Source organism: Melozone crissalis, unplaced genomic scaffold (genome assembly GCF_028551555.1).
Source record: "Melozone crissalis strain CALT ecotype California unplaced genomic scaffold, PUWL_Pcris_2 ptg000016l_1, whole genome shotgun sequence".
NCBI classification, from domain to species: Eukaryota; Metazoa; Chordata; class Aves; order Passeriformes; family Passerellidae; genus Melozone; species Melozone crissalis.
In genome coordinates this window covers 5,136,362-5,155,125 of record NW_026535794.1, presented here as the reverse complement: position 1 = coordinate 5,155,125, position 18,764 = coordinate 5,136,362, and the positions used below count along the sequence as shown (strand labels likewise).

Sequence of the window (18,764 nt, the reverse complement as noted above, 5' to 3'; positions counted from 1 at the left end):
GTGTGTGTTTAACGCCATTTTGACATTTTATTGTTCAACAAAACTCTTCTAGAAAAAACTCAGTCTGCTCATTACCCCTGACAGACCCTCAGAAGGAGATTGAAGTGCCCAGGGACACGTGGGACTTGTCTGCTGCCACAGCAAGTGGCAGGGAGGGCTGGCCATGGCAGGGCTGAGCACAGAAAGCAGTTTTGGAGGTGCTCCCATGGATATTCTCTCAACTGAGAGTGCTTGGTCCCAATTTACAGCTGGCAAACTTCGAAGAAATCAAATAAAACTTCTTTTGTAATGTTACAGTAAGAGGAATTCTCTTAAAAGGCAATGAGGAGATAAACTCTAGGAATAGAAAGATAGGATTGGATAAGATTTCATTCGTTTCTTGCCATCTGGGAATAAAATTTGTGAGGGAATACTGTTCTTATCCTTATAACTGGCCAATATCTTCTGGAACCAGCAAAGCAGAGGGCAGGCAAGGTTTATGGTTCACATTAGCAGATTCTAGTGACATGAGTTTACAATAATGGTCTAATAGTTCAGTGTAACAGTGACTCATGGCTTATTACTGTGGTGATAGGAATGTAAAGAGATCTCATTTGAAAAAAAATATATTTGGATAGTTCACATCCTTTCCTCCCTACTCATGAATTCCTGTGCCATTGACTGCTAGCTGCTAAAAATAGGATCCTTTTTGTGTATCTAAAGGAAAACCTGGAATCAGAGAGACAGTGGGAGGGCACCAAGGTCCTTCCACACAGGGCCTTCAGGAAATATTTGTACTGAAAGCCCTCTGAGAGTGCAGGAATGTTTTTAAAAGATGGGAACAATCTAAGAAGGCATCTTAGAAAGAAGAAGGAGAGGAATTAATGAATCACAGCAGTTCCCAGCTCTGGAATTTTGTACCACAGCAGTGGGAGGTACAGGACCAAGCTGCAGCTTTGTCTTGGAGAAGCTGTTCCACTTCAGCAGCAGGAAACTCCAGGGAACAGCCCAGGAACAGCCCTGTGGGCTGATGAGGAGCCAAAGAGGAGACTCACTGGGAGTCATTTGAAGTTGTACAAGTCCCTTAAGGACAGCAGCAGGAAAGAGGATCTGGGAAGACATGAGGAAGGTATCTGCAAACAAAATGGATTATCACCACCACCCCTTCAAAAAAAGAAAAAAACCCACGTGGCACCTCAGAAACAAACCGCTGAAGTGTGAAATCATGCAGCAGGGAAAGCTGTCACAGAGAATCAGAAATTTATTTAATAGACACAAATTGACTGCTGCATGATTTGTGCAGATTGCTGCTTGCTGAGAGGGAGAGAGATCCACAGCTCTGGAGAGCTGAGCAGAGGCAACACCAGGCAAAAGGTGTGGAAAGGAAAAATAAAGCAAAAATGTTGTCGTTGGTAATTGTACGTGTACTGAATGCTTCCTCTTCAGCAGGGAACAATTAAAATCGATGGCAGGATGCAAGGTAACAAAAGGAAATGACTGATCAATATGCATGTCTTGGAGCTGAAGACAAGCCCTTCTGCCAAGAGCAGCATGCTGATGAGGGAGATTCTGAGAGGGAAGCTGAAAAGCTTCCACTCCTGATGCTCAAAAACACAACACAGCTGAGCAGATGCCAGGTGCAGTGCTAACAGAGGTGAAGGCACCAAGGAGTCTAGAGAATAACTGTTAGGAAAAGCAGGGAATATTAATTTGAAGACTAAATAGATTTAAAGTAAAAAATGTGATGCTTCTCTTCTTTGCCTTTCTAAAGATCTCAAAAGGCCTTTAATGATATTGAAAAATTATGGTCTTTACATACCTGTGCAAGGTTTTGGAGATACTGAGGCTGATATTGTAAGGCCAATGTCCAGTTTATTCCTTGGCTCAAAGCACTTGAAATCTCATTTCCCTGTATATTTCACTGGGTGGGTCTCTGTTAAGTGCTACCAAAAATCAAACACTAAATCTTCCATGATTCAGTAGTTTTAAATCTGTCGCCCAGATTTCTGAATGCTTTGGAAAATGTTGCTGTAAAGCTGACTGCAGGGTCTGCCATGGCCCCACAGTGGGACAGGGAAACTCCAGGTTTGCTTTCCCAGATTTTCCCCTCTGAGTGGTATTTGTTCCTGAGGCAGCAGCCTCAGAAATGGCACGTGAACAGTTAAACACCTCAGGTCTTGCAGCTCATACATCTCATTCTGCTGACACAGCTCAAGATCAGAGCCAGAAAAATGCTGCAAAAACTTTGTGAAAGTTCACTTCATGGCAACCCCACATTTGCCTGAACACATTCCCCATGAATTCCTGACTAGCACCCTAAACAGTGGATAAAAACCTATTTTATCACCTCATGACTTTGATTTCATTCAGAAACCACAGAAGATTGCAGCATGGAGCCTCCATGTTCTCACTGGGCTTGAAGCAAGGGTTCTCCTCGTGGTCCTGCATCTTGTCCCCCACTGCCTGCTCTGCAGAGCCCTGCTGCTCTCTTGGCACAGGTGGATAAGCAGCCACTCCCCTGAGGAGCCAGCAGGAGCCAGTGCATCTTTCCCTGGAGGCTGGCACCCAACCAGACACTGCTTTCCTTGTGGGAATGCATGGAAGGACTGAGCAAAATCTGTCTGCTCAGGGATGGTTTGGATGTTGAGGAAATGCTGGCATGTTCCTCCCAGTGCCTCTGTGCTCCCAGCCATCTGCCACCTGCCTCCTCACTGGGGGTTCTCTGTGTTTGCTGGGAAGGGGAGGCTTGGGAGCACAGGATGGAACAGCTGTGCTGTCCTTGGGCTCAGCTGGACACACTGCACGTTGTCCTGCTCTCCAAGGCACTGGGAAAGTGCAGGAAAACGTTCCAAGCAGCCTTTTGTAGGGAGCCATAGTTAAGTGTTTCATGGACAGTACAGCTCATTCTGTCCTTCCAGTCCAGCCCCACCAAAACCCACCCTAAGCAAGATTAGGAACTGGGGAAATGAGAATCAAAACCCCTCCACTGGCTGTGAGGCAGGAGAAACCCTGTGACGGTGCTCACAAGCGTTTTGCAGGTGAAGAGAGAGGTGAGAAGTTGACCTCATGTTCAGAAGGCTTGATTTATTATTTTATGATATATATACTACATTATAACTATACTAAAAAGAAATAGAAAGAAAAGTTCTCAGAAGGCTGGCTAAGCTAAGAACAAAAAAGAATGAATAACAAATATCTTGAAGAGCAAGACCCAGCTCTGCCGTGAGTAGTCAGTAAATCCAAACATCTACAAGAGACTAATCATGGATCCACCTGTTGCATTCCACAGCAGCAGATAACCATTGTTTACACTTTGTTGCTGAAACTTCTCAGCTTCAACAGGAAAAATCCTAACAAAAGGATTTTAATGAAAAGATGTCTGTGACAAAACTCCATGAGCAGCTGATACAGCCTTCATGCTCTGAACTGCAGGGATGCACCCCCTGCCTTTGTAGAAACCATCTACCCAGCTGAGATGGAAGGATCAGGATGGGCAAGGACAGCCCCAACCTCTGCCATGGCATGAGCAGCTGTATCAATGGGATCAGGGTGAGGAAAAGGCACTGCTAAGCTGGCTTCTGCTGCAGAACAGAAAATGCATTGTTAGTAAATCAGACTTTGGAACTGCTTAAGATTTAAACACAGCTTCAATTAATTAACCTTTCACAGCACAGCACAGCCCCAGAGTGAATACAACACTATTCAGTCCCCTGACTGCAGATTTTGTTGCAAAATAAACAAGTTTTTCCAGGGCTGGGCTTGATAGTGTTGATCAAGAGGTTGGGCTGGGTTCAAAGTCATCTCAAAGTCCTAGTGAGGATACGAAAATGGTTGTAACACCTAGAGAAAATTACCTTTAGTGAAATATTTGTACATAGCACATGTTGTAAAGCCCCAAATGGTGTGACAGAGGTGCTCTTTTTAATAAATTCTATGAGAATGTTTCCCAGCAGTGTGAACCTTGTGGGGTTTGTTTTTTATTGCCTTATTAAAATCTGTTTCCAGGATGCTCAAGCAACATTTTCCCAGCTATTTTTTATGCATAATTACTCTTTCTTCCCTATGCTAATTTTATTCCTGTAAATGTGCCCTCTGGACCAAGCAGTGCCTCCCCCGTGGCAACACAACTCTTGTCACATTGGTGAAAATGAAGGATGGAATTTGATCCATCGAGGTCAATATTTGACCTCTCAGCCTTTCTTCCTGAAGCTGAGAACATTCTGCAGCAGTTTCACCAGGTAAATGCTGTCCTGCAGGAAATGAGGAAATGGCACCAAAGTAAAACAGAGGACTGGGAATATTTCTTCAGCACAAGGGGAATGACAGCTGGGAAAGAGCTGCTGCTGCTGCTGGACCCCTCAATCCCCCTGAATCAGAGCTCAGGCTCAAATACAGGCAAGGATCATTAACTGCTCCAAAGCACAGAGCTTTACACACAGGGCAGTGTGTAAAGCTGCACTGGGAGTGATGGGATACCAGCACTGCCAGGGAATGGGACCCTCCTGGCAGGCTGCTCTTGCCAGCAGCTTCCATCTAGAATAATCCACCCAGGGATGGTTTCCATCCTGCTGTCCATATGTTCATAGCAGCCATAGCAGGGACACAACTTCATGTGCTCAGTAGGGAACGTGGCCCTGCAAGTGCTGAGGGTGTGGCCCCTCCCATGGGGAAACCAGCTCAGCCTCGACCTCCAGGAATTCCTTCCAACCAACACTTCCTTGATGCATGATCCTTCTTCTTTTCCTGTGGCAGGGCCTTGGCCTGACAGCTGCTGGGGGTCTGAGTTACTTCCCTGCCTTGGAATGACTGCAAGCCAAAGGAAATAAAACTGGAAGAATCCCTAGGGTGTGGAGCAGGAGCAGCACCCCAACAGAGCCCTGGCTCCATCCCCTCCAGCCTGATGGGCACCAGGGCTGAAGAAATCCAGGATGGCAACACAGATCACAAAACAAAAAACGAGACCTGGAGAAGAACCACATGTCTGAAGTACAATTCCTTGATACATTTTCCTCCTGGCATGACATAACTCTATATCTCTCTCTCCCAGGTACACCCAACCACCCCCTCTGATGCACTGATGAAGTTACTTAGCCAAAACATGAAAATAAAGAACTATCCCATATCTTTCCTTCCTTAAGCTTCATTTTGAGACACAGTTTTGTTCTTCAATGCCCACAAAGCCGATTCAGCCAGCTGGGTTTTCATTCTTTATTTTATAATGTTTTCACAAGTAGCAAAAGTTTGGGTTTTTGAAGAGAAAAACAGAAATATTGTCTATTTTCAGAATGCCTATAAACACAGATGCTTTCCCCCTTTCTATCAGGACACAAAATTATTATAAATATATATATATATATGTCTGTATATAAAAATAAATGATTTGGCTCTAAAAGATTCAACTAAGACAATTTCAGTGAAGGACAAAGACAAAATAAAAGAAACCCTGTAACATCACAATTTTAAAATTCCCTTTTTTAAAGGTGTTCAAAAATTTTGACCTTCCACTGAACATGAAAGAGGGGAGGAGCACCCCAAATGCCACTGAAATGGGCAAAAGGTTCACAACAACTGCATTTTGTATCATCCACAACATCACATTTGAAGTTATTGTGGCAATGCAGATATGAAAGTGTCAGAAGTGCATAAATTCTGGGGTTTCCATAAAAGAGGACACATATTTAAAGCATATTTTATGTTTTAGGGCTGTTACCTCACTTTACCCCCAAATAATTATTTTAGCCTATAACATAAATACTAGCGTGTAATAAAGCAACAGCCCCATAACAGCAAGACCTTCCCAGCATCCAAGCCAAGCAGAGAGAAAAGCCAGGGCACCACAAGCAGGGTGCTAAGAAGATCCCAACATCTTTCACCACTAACTGAAATATGACATTTATCTATTTGAATTCAAAAAATTTAGAAATTCAGCTCCTCCGTTTGCTTTCCCTTCCAGAACCAGCACTTTCACTGCTGGGTGATCACCAAACCATTTATTACAAGCATCATCACTTTTCCTGCTGTTATTTTCCCCTCAGATGCAACACAGCAAGTTCCAAACCATCAGGACTCTGCAGACACTGCATGAGGGTAAAGCTGCCAAAATTCTCAGTTTTTGGTATACCTTGCTCAGAAGAGGGAGCAAAGGGAAGAGGAGGAGAACCCACCTGTGTTTTTTCCATATCAGTGCCCTGCTGGCCCATCCCAGCCATGCCACCATCATATTTTCTGAAAAATCCTCTGCCCAGGATTTTTCTCCTGAGAAGCTGAGAAGCCTCAGAAAAGAATGAAAACAAGAATTATCTGATTGCTTTGGAATATGGTCTGGAAATCGTTTACCAACAGGTGAATGTTTGATTGGTTCCATGTGAATTGTTTTTAATTAATGACCAATCACCACCAGCTGTGTCAGACTCTGAGTCAGAGTTTTTATTGTCGTTCTTGTTAAGCCTTCTGATGTATCTTTTCTCTATTTCTTTAGTATAGTTTTAGTATAGCATTTTAAAATATAATATAATATAATAATAAATCAGCTTTTTGAGAACATGGAGTCAGATTGTCATCTCTCCCCTGGTCCCGGGGCCCTCACAAACACCGCACACCCGCATTCCCTCGCAGGGAGCAGCGTGGGCCATGGCCTCCCTCTAGCGTCCAGCACGGGCTCCTCTGCCCCGGCTCCCCTGAAGGAGCCACCCGAGCCCTCCCAGCTCTCCAGGCAGGAGCAATCTGCTTCGGTCCTGCGAGTAATGACCCATAATTGATGTTTATGGGCTCTCCGGAGTATGAGAATTCACCGAGCCCCCGGGGATCAAGCAGCCTCCTGAACCTCTTCTGTAATTAACATTTCACGATTATGCAGAAAGCCAGAGGCAAGCAGCTGTCTCCACTTCTGCCGGAGAGGCCCCAGGGCAATAGGACTCACTCAGAAACCCCTCATCAGCTTAACTTTCCTCCTCCCGTGCCCACAGCCTTCTCACCTGTTCTAGCAAGACAGGCAGGTGCAAATGTCACCTTGGCACGATGGCAGCACTTAGTTTTGTAGAAGAAACACCCAGCTCCTGGGTCTATCCAAAAATGGCTCCTGCTGCCAGCAGGATGTGCGTGAATGAGCTTCACCATGGTCAAGGGCTGCTGCTGTCAGCCAGGAGGAACCAGCAGCAGCACCTGGACAGCATTTGGCAGCATCCCTGCTAAGGGATCATTCACTGACAGGGAGTGTGAGGGAGGGGCCAGGAGCCCATTTCTGTCTCAGCCCTGGTAATGCTTTAAAACAAAGCTAAAATTGAAAAAATAAAATCACATCCAGATGCAACCTTAAAAATGTAAACTAGTAAAACATTAAGCTGTAAAATCAACATTAGTCAGTGGCTGAAGTAAAGAACAAAGGGGCAGAGTTCAAGCAACTGCAGACACATAAGCAAGATTCCTCTCTTCCCCAATTTAAAAAGTCAATATTTACTGTAAATCTGTTTAATACACCAATGGATTGCTTTAAACACTCCTTTGGGTAGAACTCCTGACCTCCACCCTGGAGCACTGATGAGATCCACTAGCCACGGGCAGGATTCAAGGCCAAGTCTAACAAGCAGAGCAGTCCTGACATTGCTCTGAGCCTTAGTCACAGAAATACAGTAATTATTGTGGCAGTTAATTAAATTAGGCTCTTCCCTACTAATGTAACATTCACTTCCATATTTTAAACAGCCCAAATGTCAATTTAATACACTCCTTAATCAGTGTTAAGCCCTGTGCCTTTGAGGAATCCCAAAAGCTGCTGTGTTTTGGAAGGTTTTTAAAGGTGAAAGAATTTGAGATCTGGACCCACTGAGGTGCAGACCTTGGTCAAGTCAATGAGCAACAGCAGCCCCTGCTTTGTGTAGTAAGACTGTCACTGAAAAGTTGTATTTTAAGACTGAATTTCTCCTGAAGGAGAAAACAAAAATTTAGTAAAATCTGGGAATATGAAATGCTGGTAGAAGGTCACTGAATCAAATGTGACCTGAATGGAGACAGACCTGTGCAATATTTGGTAAAACTTCCCTAAACCTCAATGTTACTGCAGCTTTAAAACATTGACAAAACCTGCAGTTTGAGGCTTTGAGTCTTGCTAATTCTTACAACAGAGTCTTCCTGTATCAAACTAAATGTGTATTTTCAGTATTTTTAGTGAAAATGCTTACTCCACAAATGCTGGATGCTGCTGCTCACTGACTTAACCCACACAGTTGTTTTATTTCCCCTCAGAGTTGTGAAGAAGTGCTGGAGAGAGCTCTTTGTTCCCAGTCACAGGCTCCAAGCAAGGATCCAGGTTCTGAAGCGGTGGAAGACCCCTTGGGACACCCCTGGTCCAAAGGCACAGCCAGGACAGGTTACAAGAGCACCCAGCTCTCAGGACTCTGCATCAGGGCAGCATGAGGGATTTTGCCAGTCTGGTCCAGAACCATATTTTGGTGCAAGGATTGGTGTAGTCACAAATGGTAATGAAGCGTAAGATACTCGGGAACTCGTTCTTCATGGACTTGTACTTGACTGGAATCAGCCGCTTGTGCCGAGCACCTGAAAGGGAGATCCCACAGGGAGGTCACACAGAGAGGGTGACACAGAGGGGGTGACACAGAGGGGTCACACAGAGAGGGTCACACAGAGAGGTCACACAGAGGGAGGGTCACACACAGAGGGGGTCACACTGAGGGGGTCCCACAGGGAGGTGACACAGAGAGGGTGACACAGAGAGGTCACACAGAGAGGGTCACACAGAGGGGGTGACACAGAGAGGGTGACACAGAGAGGGGGTCACACAGACAGGGGGTCACACAGACAGGGGGTCACACAGAGAGGTCACACAGAGGGGGTCACACAGAGAGGGTCACACAGAGAGGGTCACACAGAGAGGGGGTCACACAGACAGGGGGTCACACAGACAGGGGGTCACACAGAGAGGTCACACAGAGAGGTCACACAGAGGGGTCACACAGAGAGGGTCACACAGAGAGAGGGTCACACAGAGAGGTCACACAGAGAGGTCACACAGAGAGGGTCACACAGAGGGGGTGACACAGAGAGGGGGTGACACAGAGAGGGGGTCACACAGAGAAGGGGTGACACAGAGAGGTCACACAGAGAGGTCACAGAGAGGGGGTCACACAGAGGGGTCACACAGAGAGGTCACACAGAGGGGGTCACACAGAGAGGGGGTCACACAGAGAGGGTCACACAGAGAGGTCACACAGAGGGGGTCACACAGAGGGGTCACACAGAGAGGTCACACAGAGGGGGTCACACAGAGAGGGTCACACAGAGAGGGTCACACAGAGAGGGTCACACAGAGAGGGGGTCACACAGAGAGGGGGTCACACAGAGAGGGGGTCACACAGAGGGGTCACACAGAGAGGGGGTCACACAGAGAGGGGGTCACACAGAGGGGTCACACAGAGGGGGTCACACAGAGCCACAGGCAGAGCCCACATCCATTCCCTCCCCACCACAGCACACACATCACAAAATCCAGCTTTGCTCCTGACTGTGGCATCCCATGAACTCTCTGCTCTTGGTCAATCCCCAAATCCCCAGCCCTGGAAACAGCAGTAACTACTCACCATAGAGTTAGCCCTCCTGGGGGGAAAACAGACTCCCCCTGGACTTCTGTGTCACAACTTCCCCTGGTTTCTCCTTCCCCTGTCCCCTCACTGGCCTAGCATCCCTGGAGGCCACCCCCCTTCCCCTGGAGGCCAGTCCCCTCTGCCCAGCCCTTAGCTCTGCCTCCCACCCCTTCCCCTTCTTAAGCTGCCTGCTCCGCCTGGTTCTTCCTCTTTCTTGCTGCGTTCCCCTTCAGCTGCATGAGACTCTGCTGAAATAAAACCTTGCAAAAGAGCCTTTCTTGCATTGTGGTGAGTGTTGAGTGGAGGTTTTACTGCATTACCTGAATGTTAACTCAACTTGCTTTTCACCAGGAGAGAATTGTTGGGGACAAGAAACAGGCAGCAGCACCTACCATTCTAACACCAGCATTTTTACCTGACTGATTATATTGCAACCAGCTCTCACTCTGGAGAGCAAGTCTCTGAGTCCTGATTTACTCAGGCTGCAGATGTTCCCCAAGGAATCCCCCTGCTAACATGGACTGCTGGTTTTGAGACACCACGAGGTGAGAGCACCCTCCCTGTGACTGCTGCTGCTTGAAGGAGCAGCTCCTCTACAGAGGAGTTTTCTCCTTGTAGCTCTCCACAGGGACACCTGCCACCACCTGCACTGAGACAGGGATGAGGCAAATAACCAACATTTCATAACTGCAGCAGATGCTGAGTAATCTATGGGGCTCCCAGAACCTGCCACCAAACCCTTCTGTGCATCACTAACACCCCACACAAACAGATAAACCCCACACAAATGCTGTGACTTCTTTAATCCTGTACTTCCACCCATGTTCCCACTGGCAGAGCTCAGGGCATTCCATACAGATGGAATTTCCTTTTCCTGTTCTAATGGAAGGTGTGAGGCCCACCAAAAACTGGTGAAGAACTAAAAGGACTTTTCTACATATCTTGATGACTGGAGGCTGATACAAAGTCCTGGGAGTGTTCAATGGATTAACTGATATCATATGAAATCAGTGTGTCAAGGAAGAGGAAGTGAATTCCTGTCTCTGCCACCAGCTTCCTGTCTAACCTCTGGCATGTCCTTTATAATAATATAATGTCAGATGCCTCATCTAGAAAAGAGACTTTATATCCAGATACTCTTCCACATATCCTCCATACTATTAGGATATTTTCTATATACCCTCCATACTATTAGGATATTTTCTACATATCCTCCACACTATTAGGATATTTTCTATATATCCTCCATACTATTAGGATATTTTCTACGTATCCTCCATACTATTAGGCTGGGCTGCACTTACGCCCCAGCAACACAGGCAACTGTAGAATGACTACTGGCTAGAACAGAGCAATCACAACAGACCTGGCAGAAGTAAATTGGTGGCTTTTCAATTCAGAACAAAGTATGTAAAAAATTTCCCAACCTAAGTTGAACATTCATTGCATATTTTGTTTACCTATCCACTATACTCAAGGATCCCTGCAAGAATCATAAAATGGAATGAGTTGGGTTAGAAGAGGCCCTGAAGATCATCCAGTTCTAACCCCCCTGCTATGGGCAGGGACACCTTCTACACCAGGTTACTCAGAGCCCCACCCAGCCTGGCCTTGAAATCTGCATGTTCATTGCCTGTCACCTAATTCCCAGCTTTACTCACATCCTGGATTTATTATACTACTTTTTCTGTGGATCTGGAAGCCCTTCACAAGCCTGACATGCAGCTCTGACATTTCTGGAGCAGGCAGCATTATCCCACTGACAGCTGGAGCAGTGCAGCACAGGCAGCTTCTTGCTTGCAGCCACGTGAGGAAGGCCAAGAGCAGGGCAAGGGACCCAGCCCAAGCCCCTGCTTGCAAAACCAAATCATGAAGCCCCTGTTAGTTCCAGTGGTACAATGCCCACTGACCTCAGCTGAAGGTTTAGATGTCACTGTGATAAAAAGGATAATGTGCAATTGTAAATGGGATATTTCTGTGATCTTACCTGGGGAAAGGCTAAGAGCAAATTTGGTCTGGAAATCACATTCTTCGCTTTCCAGGTAATCATCTGAAACGACAACCACCATCCTCCGACACCTGCAGGTTAAGCAGGGGAGAAGACAAATAAAATGTCAAATGAGATGGTTTGCATTCCCACAAACAGAAGCAATCCCAAAAACAGAGCAGAAATCACTGCTCTGAAGTGCTCCAGTGGAGAAGGACCTGGCTGTGTTCCAGAAGGAATTAACTGTAGAGCACGAACAACTGACAGACACAAAGTGATGTTACACAGAAAAACCTGATTACAGATACACACTCACATACCAAAAAATGAGGAAACAGTGAAGTCCAGATTGTCTGTGCAACCTTTATGTGATCCTGTGTCTATATATGACACACAAGGCAAAGAAAAGCAATTGAACATAAGCAGCATCACCACAGTGGCACCTCCCTCATGAACACAATGAAGGGACACTCTGGGGGAAAGCCTGAGTTGTCCTTCCTGAGCCAAGAGCATCAAGCAAAGCCCATTAAGACATTCTGGTGGATTTCTGCTGTTTCACTGGCACCACGCTGCAGACATCTCTGTAAAATGAATGTGATGTTCCACTGCACTCACAGCTGGCCCCAAAACAGCCACAGCTCACTTACCTCCTCTCTATGAGTTCTCCACTGATGGAATACACACAGGCTCCTGGCAAGACATCCCGATCAAATACACAGAGCTTCAGCTTGAACTCTGTTTGCTCCAGCTCCTTGATCATCTCCTGGACAAACTGGAGGTCTTTCTGACAGTAGCAGATGAAGGCATCAAATATCTCTGTTCCACTCCCTGAAACCATTAAAAAACGTAGCTGTCATCTTCTACTATAAATGAGGTTCACTCCTGCAGTGAACTTCCAAGAGCTCCCACAGACTTTAACTCAGAGAATCAGGAGTCTGACAGAAAAGCTCTGGCCACACTATAAAGGTAATTTAGCCTTTTATTAGATGAGCTGCCCTTCAGCCCAGACTCCTGCCCTTAACAGGGCTGGCAGGAGGTAACACTCATCAGTGCCCTGGCTGCTTTCACTGGCCAGGCTGTTCACACACACCCAGGCTGCCTGGCAGGGGTCAGGGAAAGGAGCTGAGGTGCAGTCAGGCAAAATCTGTGGAGGCAGCAACATCCAGCTATGGGAATCTGAGTGGAGCTGGAGGGAGCAGAGTACCCCAGGGGATGCAACTCAGAGCCCTGACACTCTGGGATTTCACTCTGACACTCTGGGATTTCACTGAGAGTTTCACATGTAATATCCTTGTGGCTCTGGGTCCTTTTTCCCTAGTTCAGGTCACAAAGATTCAAACTTCCCAACCAAAACAGCATTCAGCAATGCCCTGCCACCTGCTGTCCATGGAGCTGTGGGGTGAGCCTTGAAATTTGGAACCTGCCATTTTTATGGCTGATGTCAAACCTGGGTACCTGCAGTCTCATCCTAATGGGCCTGTTTTCCAATTACATGAATGGCTGGCAGCTCTTGTTTATTTAGCAGTTATCCAAATATTAAAGTGCTGCATTTCAAGGGCAATGTTTCTCATAATTAAGTGCCTTAATACTGCTGGATAGTTTCCAACTGTGTTATTTTTTTCCATATCAATGTCACTACAGATAAATTCAATTTTTTATGCCAGTTAAAGCCTACCACAGTGAAAAAATAGGTCAGGCTCTAAAAGCTGCTGAGGAAAGTATCAACCCAGCAGGCAGATTCAGCCCAAGAAGCAACCAGTGAAGCAGAAGGGGAATGTCTGCTAGGTCAGTCAAACTGAGGGCACTGCTGCAGGGGCACAGCACTAACTTGGGGGTCACATCAGGCAAAGCTGCCATGTACAAACACCAGAATATTGGTCTGTGGACATTTGGGGATGGTTGGTGATGTCCACACATGCAGCAAAGGTGGCCAGCACACACCTGGCTGCACATGCAGGGCTGCACACACACAGAACCCATTTCCTCTCTCCACCCACTGCACACCTACTTCAAACCCACTTCCTTTTCATTCAAGGTGGTTCCACCTGCCAAAGACAGGGCAGGGAAATCACCTCTGACACCCTTTCCCCTGGGCTCCAACCCCCTGAGCTTTCAGCAGCTGCTGCTCTGGGCCAGGCTGGGCTAAGGGACACATTTCTGTGAAGTCCCCTGCCATGTGTGTCCAGTGGCTCTGTGCCAGCCTGCTCCTCTGTGAAGTGTTTCCCAGGGTTGCTTCCCCTCTCTGCTCTTAGAAACAGGAAAAATGAAGAAAGCATTCTGGCCTGGGGTATGAAAACTTGTGGGAACTATGAAAGCAAACAGGTTTTCTGCACTTCCCATGGGGAAGATGGCTCCAACAGGAGGTATGAGGCAGCAATGGAAGCAGGGGCTCTTACCATAAGGATCATCCCTGGTGGTGATGCCCATCAGCTCTGATGTCTTTGGCACACTGCTGTCCACTGCTGGCACCTGGAGGGGCTGGTTGGCCTCTTCCTGCTTCCTCTGCAAGTACTTCTTACAGTCCTCCTCTGCAAAAACACACAGCCAGGGCAGAGCTCCTGTGACCTGGGTTTGCACTGCTGCAGTTCATTAAAACAGGAATAGCTATTTCATGGATCAGGGATGCTACAGGGAAACCCTCTGTCTGGTTTTTTCAATATGTAAAATTTCTCTCACCTCTTTCTGAATGTCTTGATGCTGCCTCCACCACCTCCTCTAGCAATTAATTCCTGAAAATCACTCTTGATATTTTAAGAAGAACTTTCTTTTACTTGTTTTATTCTTCCTCCTCCCCTTAGCTCTACTATGTCCCAGTACACCTTTCATACCAGGAATAAGGTACAGACCAGGTCCCAACTCTGCTGTCTGCTCTCACTGCTCTGCAGTTTGGAATATTTGAAATCACAAAATAGCTGGGGATGTTTTCATGGTGTCAGTCTTTCTGCCCATGTAAAAAACCATAAGACAAGACAAAATGGCCTCAAGCTGCACCAGGGGAGGTTTAGATTGGATATTAGGGAACAATTCTTCACTGAAAGGTGATCAGGCACTGGAACAGGCTGCCCAGGGCAATGGTGGAGTCAGCATCCCTGGAGGGATCCAAAAGATGTTCAGATGTGGCCCTTGGGGACAGGGCTTAGAGGTGGCCTTGGCAGTGCTGGGTTCATGATCCTGTAGGTCTTTTGTGACTTTAGCAATTCCCTGCAGACCCACAAGAGCAGATTCACACCCCAGCATTGGCCAGCCAGGACAACTGCAGGTGACAATGGCTGTCCACACTCACCACATACAGCAGGACCAGGTGAAATTTTCAGAAACCCCTGAAGCAGCTTTTATGTTGTGCTACAGCAACAGGGATCCTCTTATCCCAAGCAGAGTAGAAATGAAACCCACCCTGAGATAACTGAAGGGCAAAGACCTGTCACAGTCACTGCTGTGAACTTCCCAGTCAGGTCAGTGGTGGGCACAGATCTATTATAAACAGACTTGGTTTAAAAATAAATCACAAAACTAAATGTGAAGCCTTTGGAGAACACACAAGAAACTCTGCAGTCTCTGCTACTCTGTAATTACAGAAGAACTGAAAGTAAAAGGAGATTTGAAAAAAGGAATTGTGAAAAGGATGAAGCTCCCTAGAGACTCTACCTTTACTTAAGATTAAAAAAAACCCCAACAAGTGTTAATCAGTACTGATCAGCTGGCACAGGTGACTGTGCAAGGGCAGAGTAAAGGATCCCTTGGAAGGGCAGGATGCTGGTGGGAGCCCAGTGAATCCTCCTGTAACACAGCCTGGCACAAGCAGGTCTGCAGGAGCCCCAGCCTGAGCCCCATCCCCTGCTTCTGTCTCAGCTTTGCATCTTGCTACTAATTATCTCAAATCTAATAAGGCTCAGATCTGATCAAAGCTTTTCCTGAGGCTGAGGCATTCCCAATCTGCCTTTCTCCTCCCCTCAGCCCCCCCAGTCCTGCAGAGGGGAGAATCAGCCACATTCTTTACCAGCCACCAGGTTCAGATTTCACATCTTTCCTCACTAAAGCCACAACTCAGATCCCCTGTTGGTGAGGTGTGTCAGCTAAATCAGGATCTTTGAAATCATGATTGAAGCCACTTTGTAATTGCCAACAGGTTCAGCAGTCTCAGAGGAAGGACTGGCACACAGCCACCACCCTAAGTGTGCCTTGATTCCCCTGGGAGCCAGTTTCACAATCCAAAATACTGCTGAATAGGCAAGAAGAGACAATTATTTAACAGCATTGCATAGTGCTCAATCCAGAAATGTTCATTTCAGTGGATTTGCTCCAAGTCTCCTCTCCTTGCCTCTGATTTGGGGCGGATCAGTCCCCAGCTGGAAAGAGCAGCTGATTGCACAGGTTAATGAGAGTGAACAAGGATCAGGGATGCTTTGGGACCATCAAGTGAAACTCCTCCAAGCTGTCCTCCTTCACCAAGCACCTAACTAGGCTTTACATTCCTCTGGCAGTCAAACAAATTCCCGAGGAATCGGAAAAAAATAGAATAGAAACAAGAAATCTAAAGCACAAAAACAGTAGCATGATGAGAACACAGAGAAAACAGACCCAGTAACTGTCAGGCAGGAAAGGAGCATTTTTGTAACAGGTCAGGGAAGAAACAAAAATCATTGAGTTTCAGCAGGAAAGAGCAAAAATGTATCAAAGTAAAAAGCTTCACCTCCCTGAAGATCATTCTACAGAGAAATAAACTGCTGAGGAAGATCACAGGGCAGAGCTGCTGAGACATCAATACTGATATTTTCTGATTCTGAGATGGATCCCACTGAAGAAGTTCCAGTGGTACACAAAGATATCCCTGGCATCAGGAAATACTGTGCACAAGAGTACATGAAACCTTTTCCTTTCCTTTCCTTTCCTTTCCTTTCCTTTCCTTTCCTTTCCTTTCCTTTCCTTTCCTTTTCCAAGAGCTCTCAGCACCAGCAACAGGTCACAGGCTCTCAGTGCAGTCCTCAGCCAAAAATCCTAAAAGAGGAACAGTCACACTGCTCTCAGGCTGAGGGTCCACCAGCCCCAAGCCTCATCCTGTCTCAAGCACTGCACAAAACCAGATGTCCAAGGGGGAACATAAGAATAAAATAAACTTACAGAGATATTTCCTTAAAATTTATCTTTTAGATATAATCTACAAATCTGTTTTCATAATGTCTCTTTTGGACTCTTCACAGTTAAGGAATTTCCTGAGCCACAGAGAGTGTTTTTGTTGAACAGCCCTCAGTGGGCCCCTCTTCCAGGAATTTATCTGTCTCTTCTTATCAGCCAGAACCGGCCTGCGTGATCCCAAGGTTTTTGGAAGCTCCCCCAGATTTGCTAGGAATCTCTGATAAGCAGATCACAAATTACACTGATGCTTTTGTCTTTCCCAAAACCTGGCCTTCAGACTGTGAGCTAAAGCAGGAAGAACAACAGGACCAAAGGGAAGTGCTCCATCACCTCTTGGTCAGGCCCTCTACAGAGATGGATTTCTACATCTCCCTTTGCCTCCATGAGTAACAGGAAGTGAGATTTAATACTTCCTCCTTGCTAACTCAGTAAGCTCTGTTATACAACACAGGCCTTCAGGGAATTCTCTGACTTTGGAAATCCTTCGGCAAAAAATTTCCCCTTCTGATGACAGCTGGGTTCCCTCTGAATTTCTCTGACCACAAGGAATATAAAGAGCCCAAAAAGAAGAAGTTATCAGAACAGCACAAGGACCTTCATTCTTCTCATTGACCTGTCTCAATTTTTTCAGCTTGCATGGATTTTTTTTCCCTGACATTATCCAGTTCCACACATCCCTCATCTCCTCCAACAAACATCTTCCTATCACACTACATCCACACATGATAATTTTCACACTGTCTCCTGGCTAAGAGCATCTTTTGCACACAGAAACTTTTAAATTGAAGGTTTGGGATAAGCCAGGGCTCCAGGTTACTCTGCAGGGCGCATGGTTAGCAGGAACACAGCACACATCTCTCCTGGAAGGCAGGTGAGACTTCTGTGAATCACAGAATGGTTTGGGTTGGACAGGACCTTACAAGACATCTCATTGCAACACCTGCCATGGCCAGGGACACCTTCCACTAGCCCAGGTTGTTCAGAGCCCCATCCAACCTGGCCTGGGACACTTCCAGGGATGGAGCAGCCACAGCTTCTCTGGAAACTTGTCCCAGGGCCTCACCATCCTCACAGGGAAGATTTTCTTCTCAATATCTAATCTAAATCTCTTTTCTTTTAGTTTAAAACCATTCTCCCTTATCCTATCACCATCCATGCAACAAGTATCCCTCTCTCCTTTTATAATCCTCTTTAGGCGCTGGAAGGGGCTCTAAGGTCTCCCCGGAGCCTTCTCTTGCTCAGGCTGAACACCCGCAGCGCTCTCAGCCTGTCTCCATGGCACAGGTGCTTTATCCTCCGGAGCATCCCACAACAAACAGGATGTCACTCCATAATCTGGAAAGGGCTTTTCTTCTCTTTTTTTTTTCTTAACCTCACCTCGGCGGCCAGAGCAGCAAAGACGACCAGAAACAGGAAAGACCAACGCAAAGAGCAAGGACCAATACGACAGAATGACCAACACGAAGAGCATCCCTTCCCTCCCGAGGCATGAAGGAGGGCACGCTCCGGATTCCCCGGGCTCTCCGGGATTCCCCGGGCTCTCCCCCCGCTCCCAGCTCCTCACCCACGCTGCCGGCCAGGTCCGTCAGGACATCGTCGCGCCCCAAGCGGCGCAGCACATCGAGGAGCTGCCCCACGGTGGCCCCGCCGGGGCAGCGTCCCGGCCATTCCTCCAGCAGCGTGGCCGTAGGGTCGGGCAGCCCCTCGAGCCGCCGGATCTCCAGGAAGCTGCAGCCCAGCGCCTCCGCCAGCGCCGTCCAGTCCGCGGCCGCGGCCGCCCGCGGGTTGAGGTAGAGGCCGAGGCGGCGGCGCACGCCGTAGTTCAGCGCTACCATGGGCACGGCGTGGGGGTCCAGCGGCGGGACGGGGCTGGAAATGGGGCTGGGGCTGGCAGAGGGCTCCGATGGGGACGTGGCCATGGCAGCGCCGCGCTCCCAACTTCCCCTTCCCGGCACTTTCGCTTCCCGGCTCGCCCCGCCTCTCCGCCGCCCCCGCGGGGCTCTCTCTGCCCGCCCTCCCTTCACGGCGCGGGGCTCCCTCTCTGCCCGCCCGCCCGCTCTCCCTCATGG

General features: G+C 47.3%; 1 protein-coding gene across 1 annotated transcript; it reads right to left on the bottom strand.

Moving 5' to 3' along the window:
* Positions 1 to 8,377: 8,377 nt before the first annotated feature.
* Positions 8,378 to 18,614, bottom strand: MYD88 (MYD88 innate immune signal transduction adaptor). The gene is made up of 5 exons (XM_054274133.1): positions 18,260 to 18,614; positions 13,959 to 14,090; positions 12,210 to 12,390; positions 11,563 to 11,654; positions 8,378 to 8,532 (listed from the first exon to the last, which is right to left on the bottom strand). Exons 1-5 carry the CDS (start codon positions 18,612 to 18,614, stop codon positions 8,378 to 8,380), a joined length of 915 nt encoding a protein of 304 aa, XP_054130108.1.
* Between the last annotated feature and the right edge of the window lie 150 nt (positions 18,615 to 18,764).

Coding starts and splice junctions, on each gene's coding strand:
- MYD88 (XM_054274133.1), bottom strand. CDS start 18,614: ATGGCCACGTCCCCATCGGAGCCCTCTGCCAGCCCCAGCCCCATTTCC. Junction 11,655..12,209: donor GGAGAACTCATAGAGAGGAG/GTAAGTGAGCTG, acceptor CTTAACCTGCAG/GTGTCGGAGGATGGTGGTTG. Junction 8,533..11,562: donor TGCTCTTAGCCTTTCCCCAG/GTAAGATCACAG, acceptor TCTCCCTTTCAG/GTGCTCGGCACAAGCGGCTG.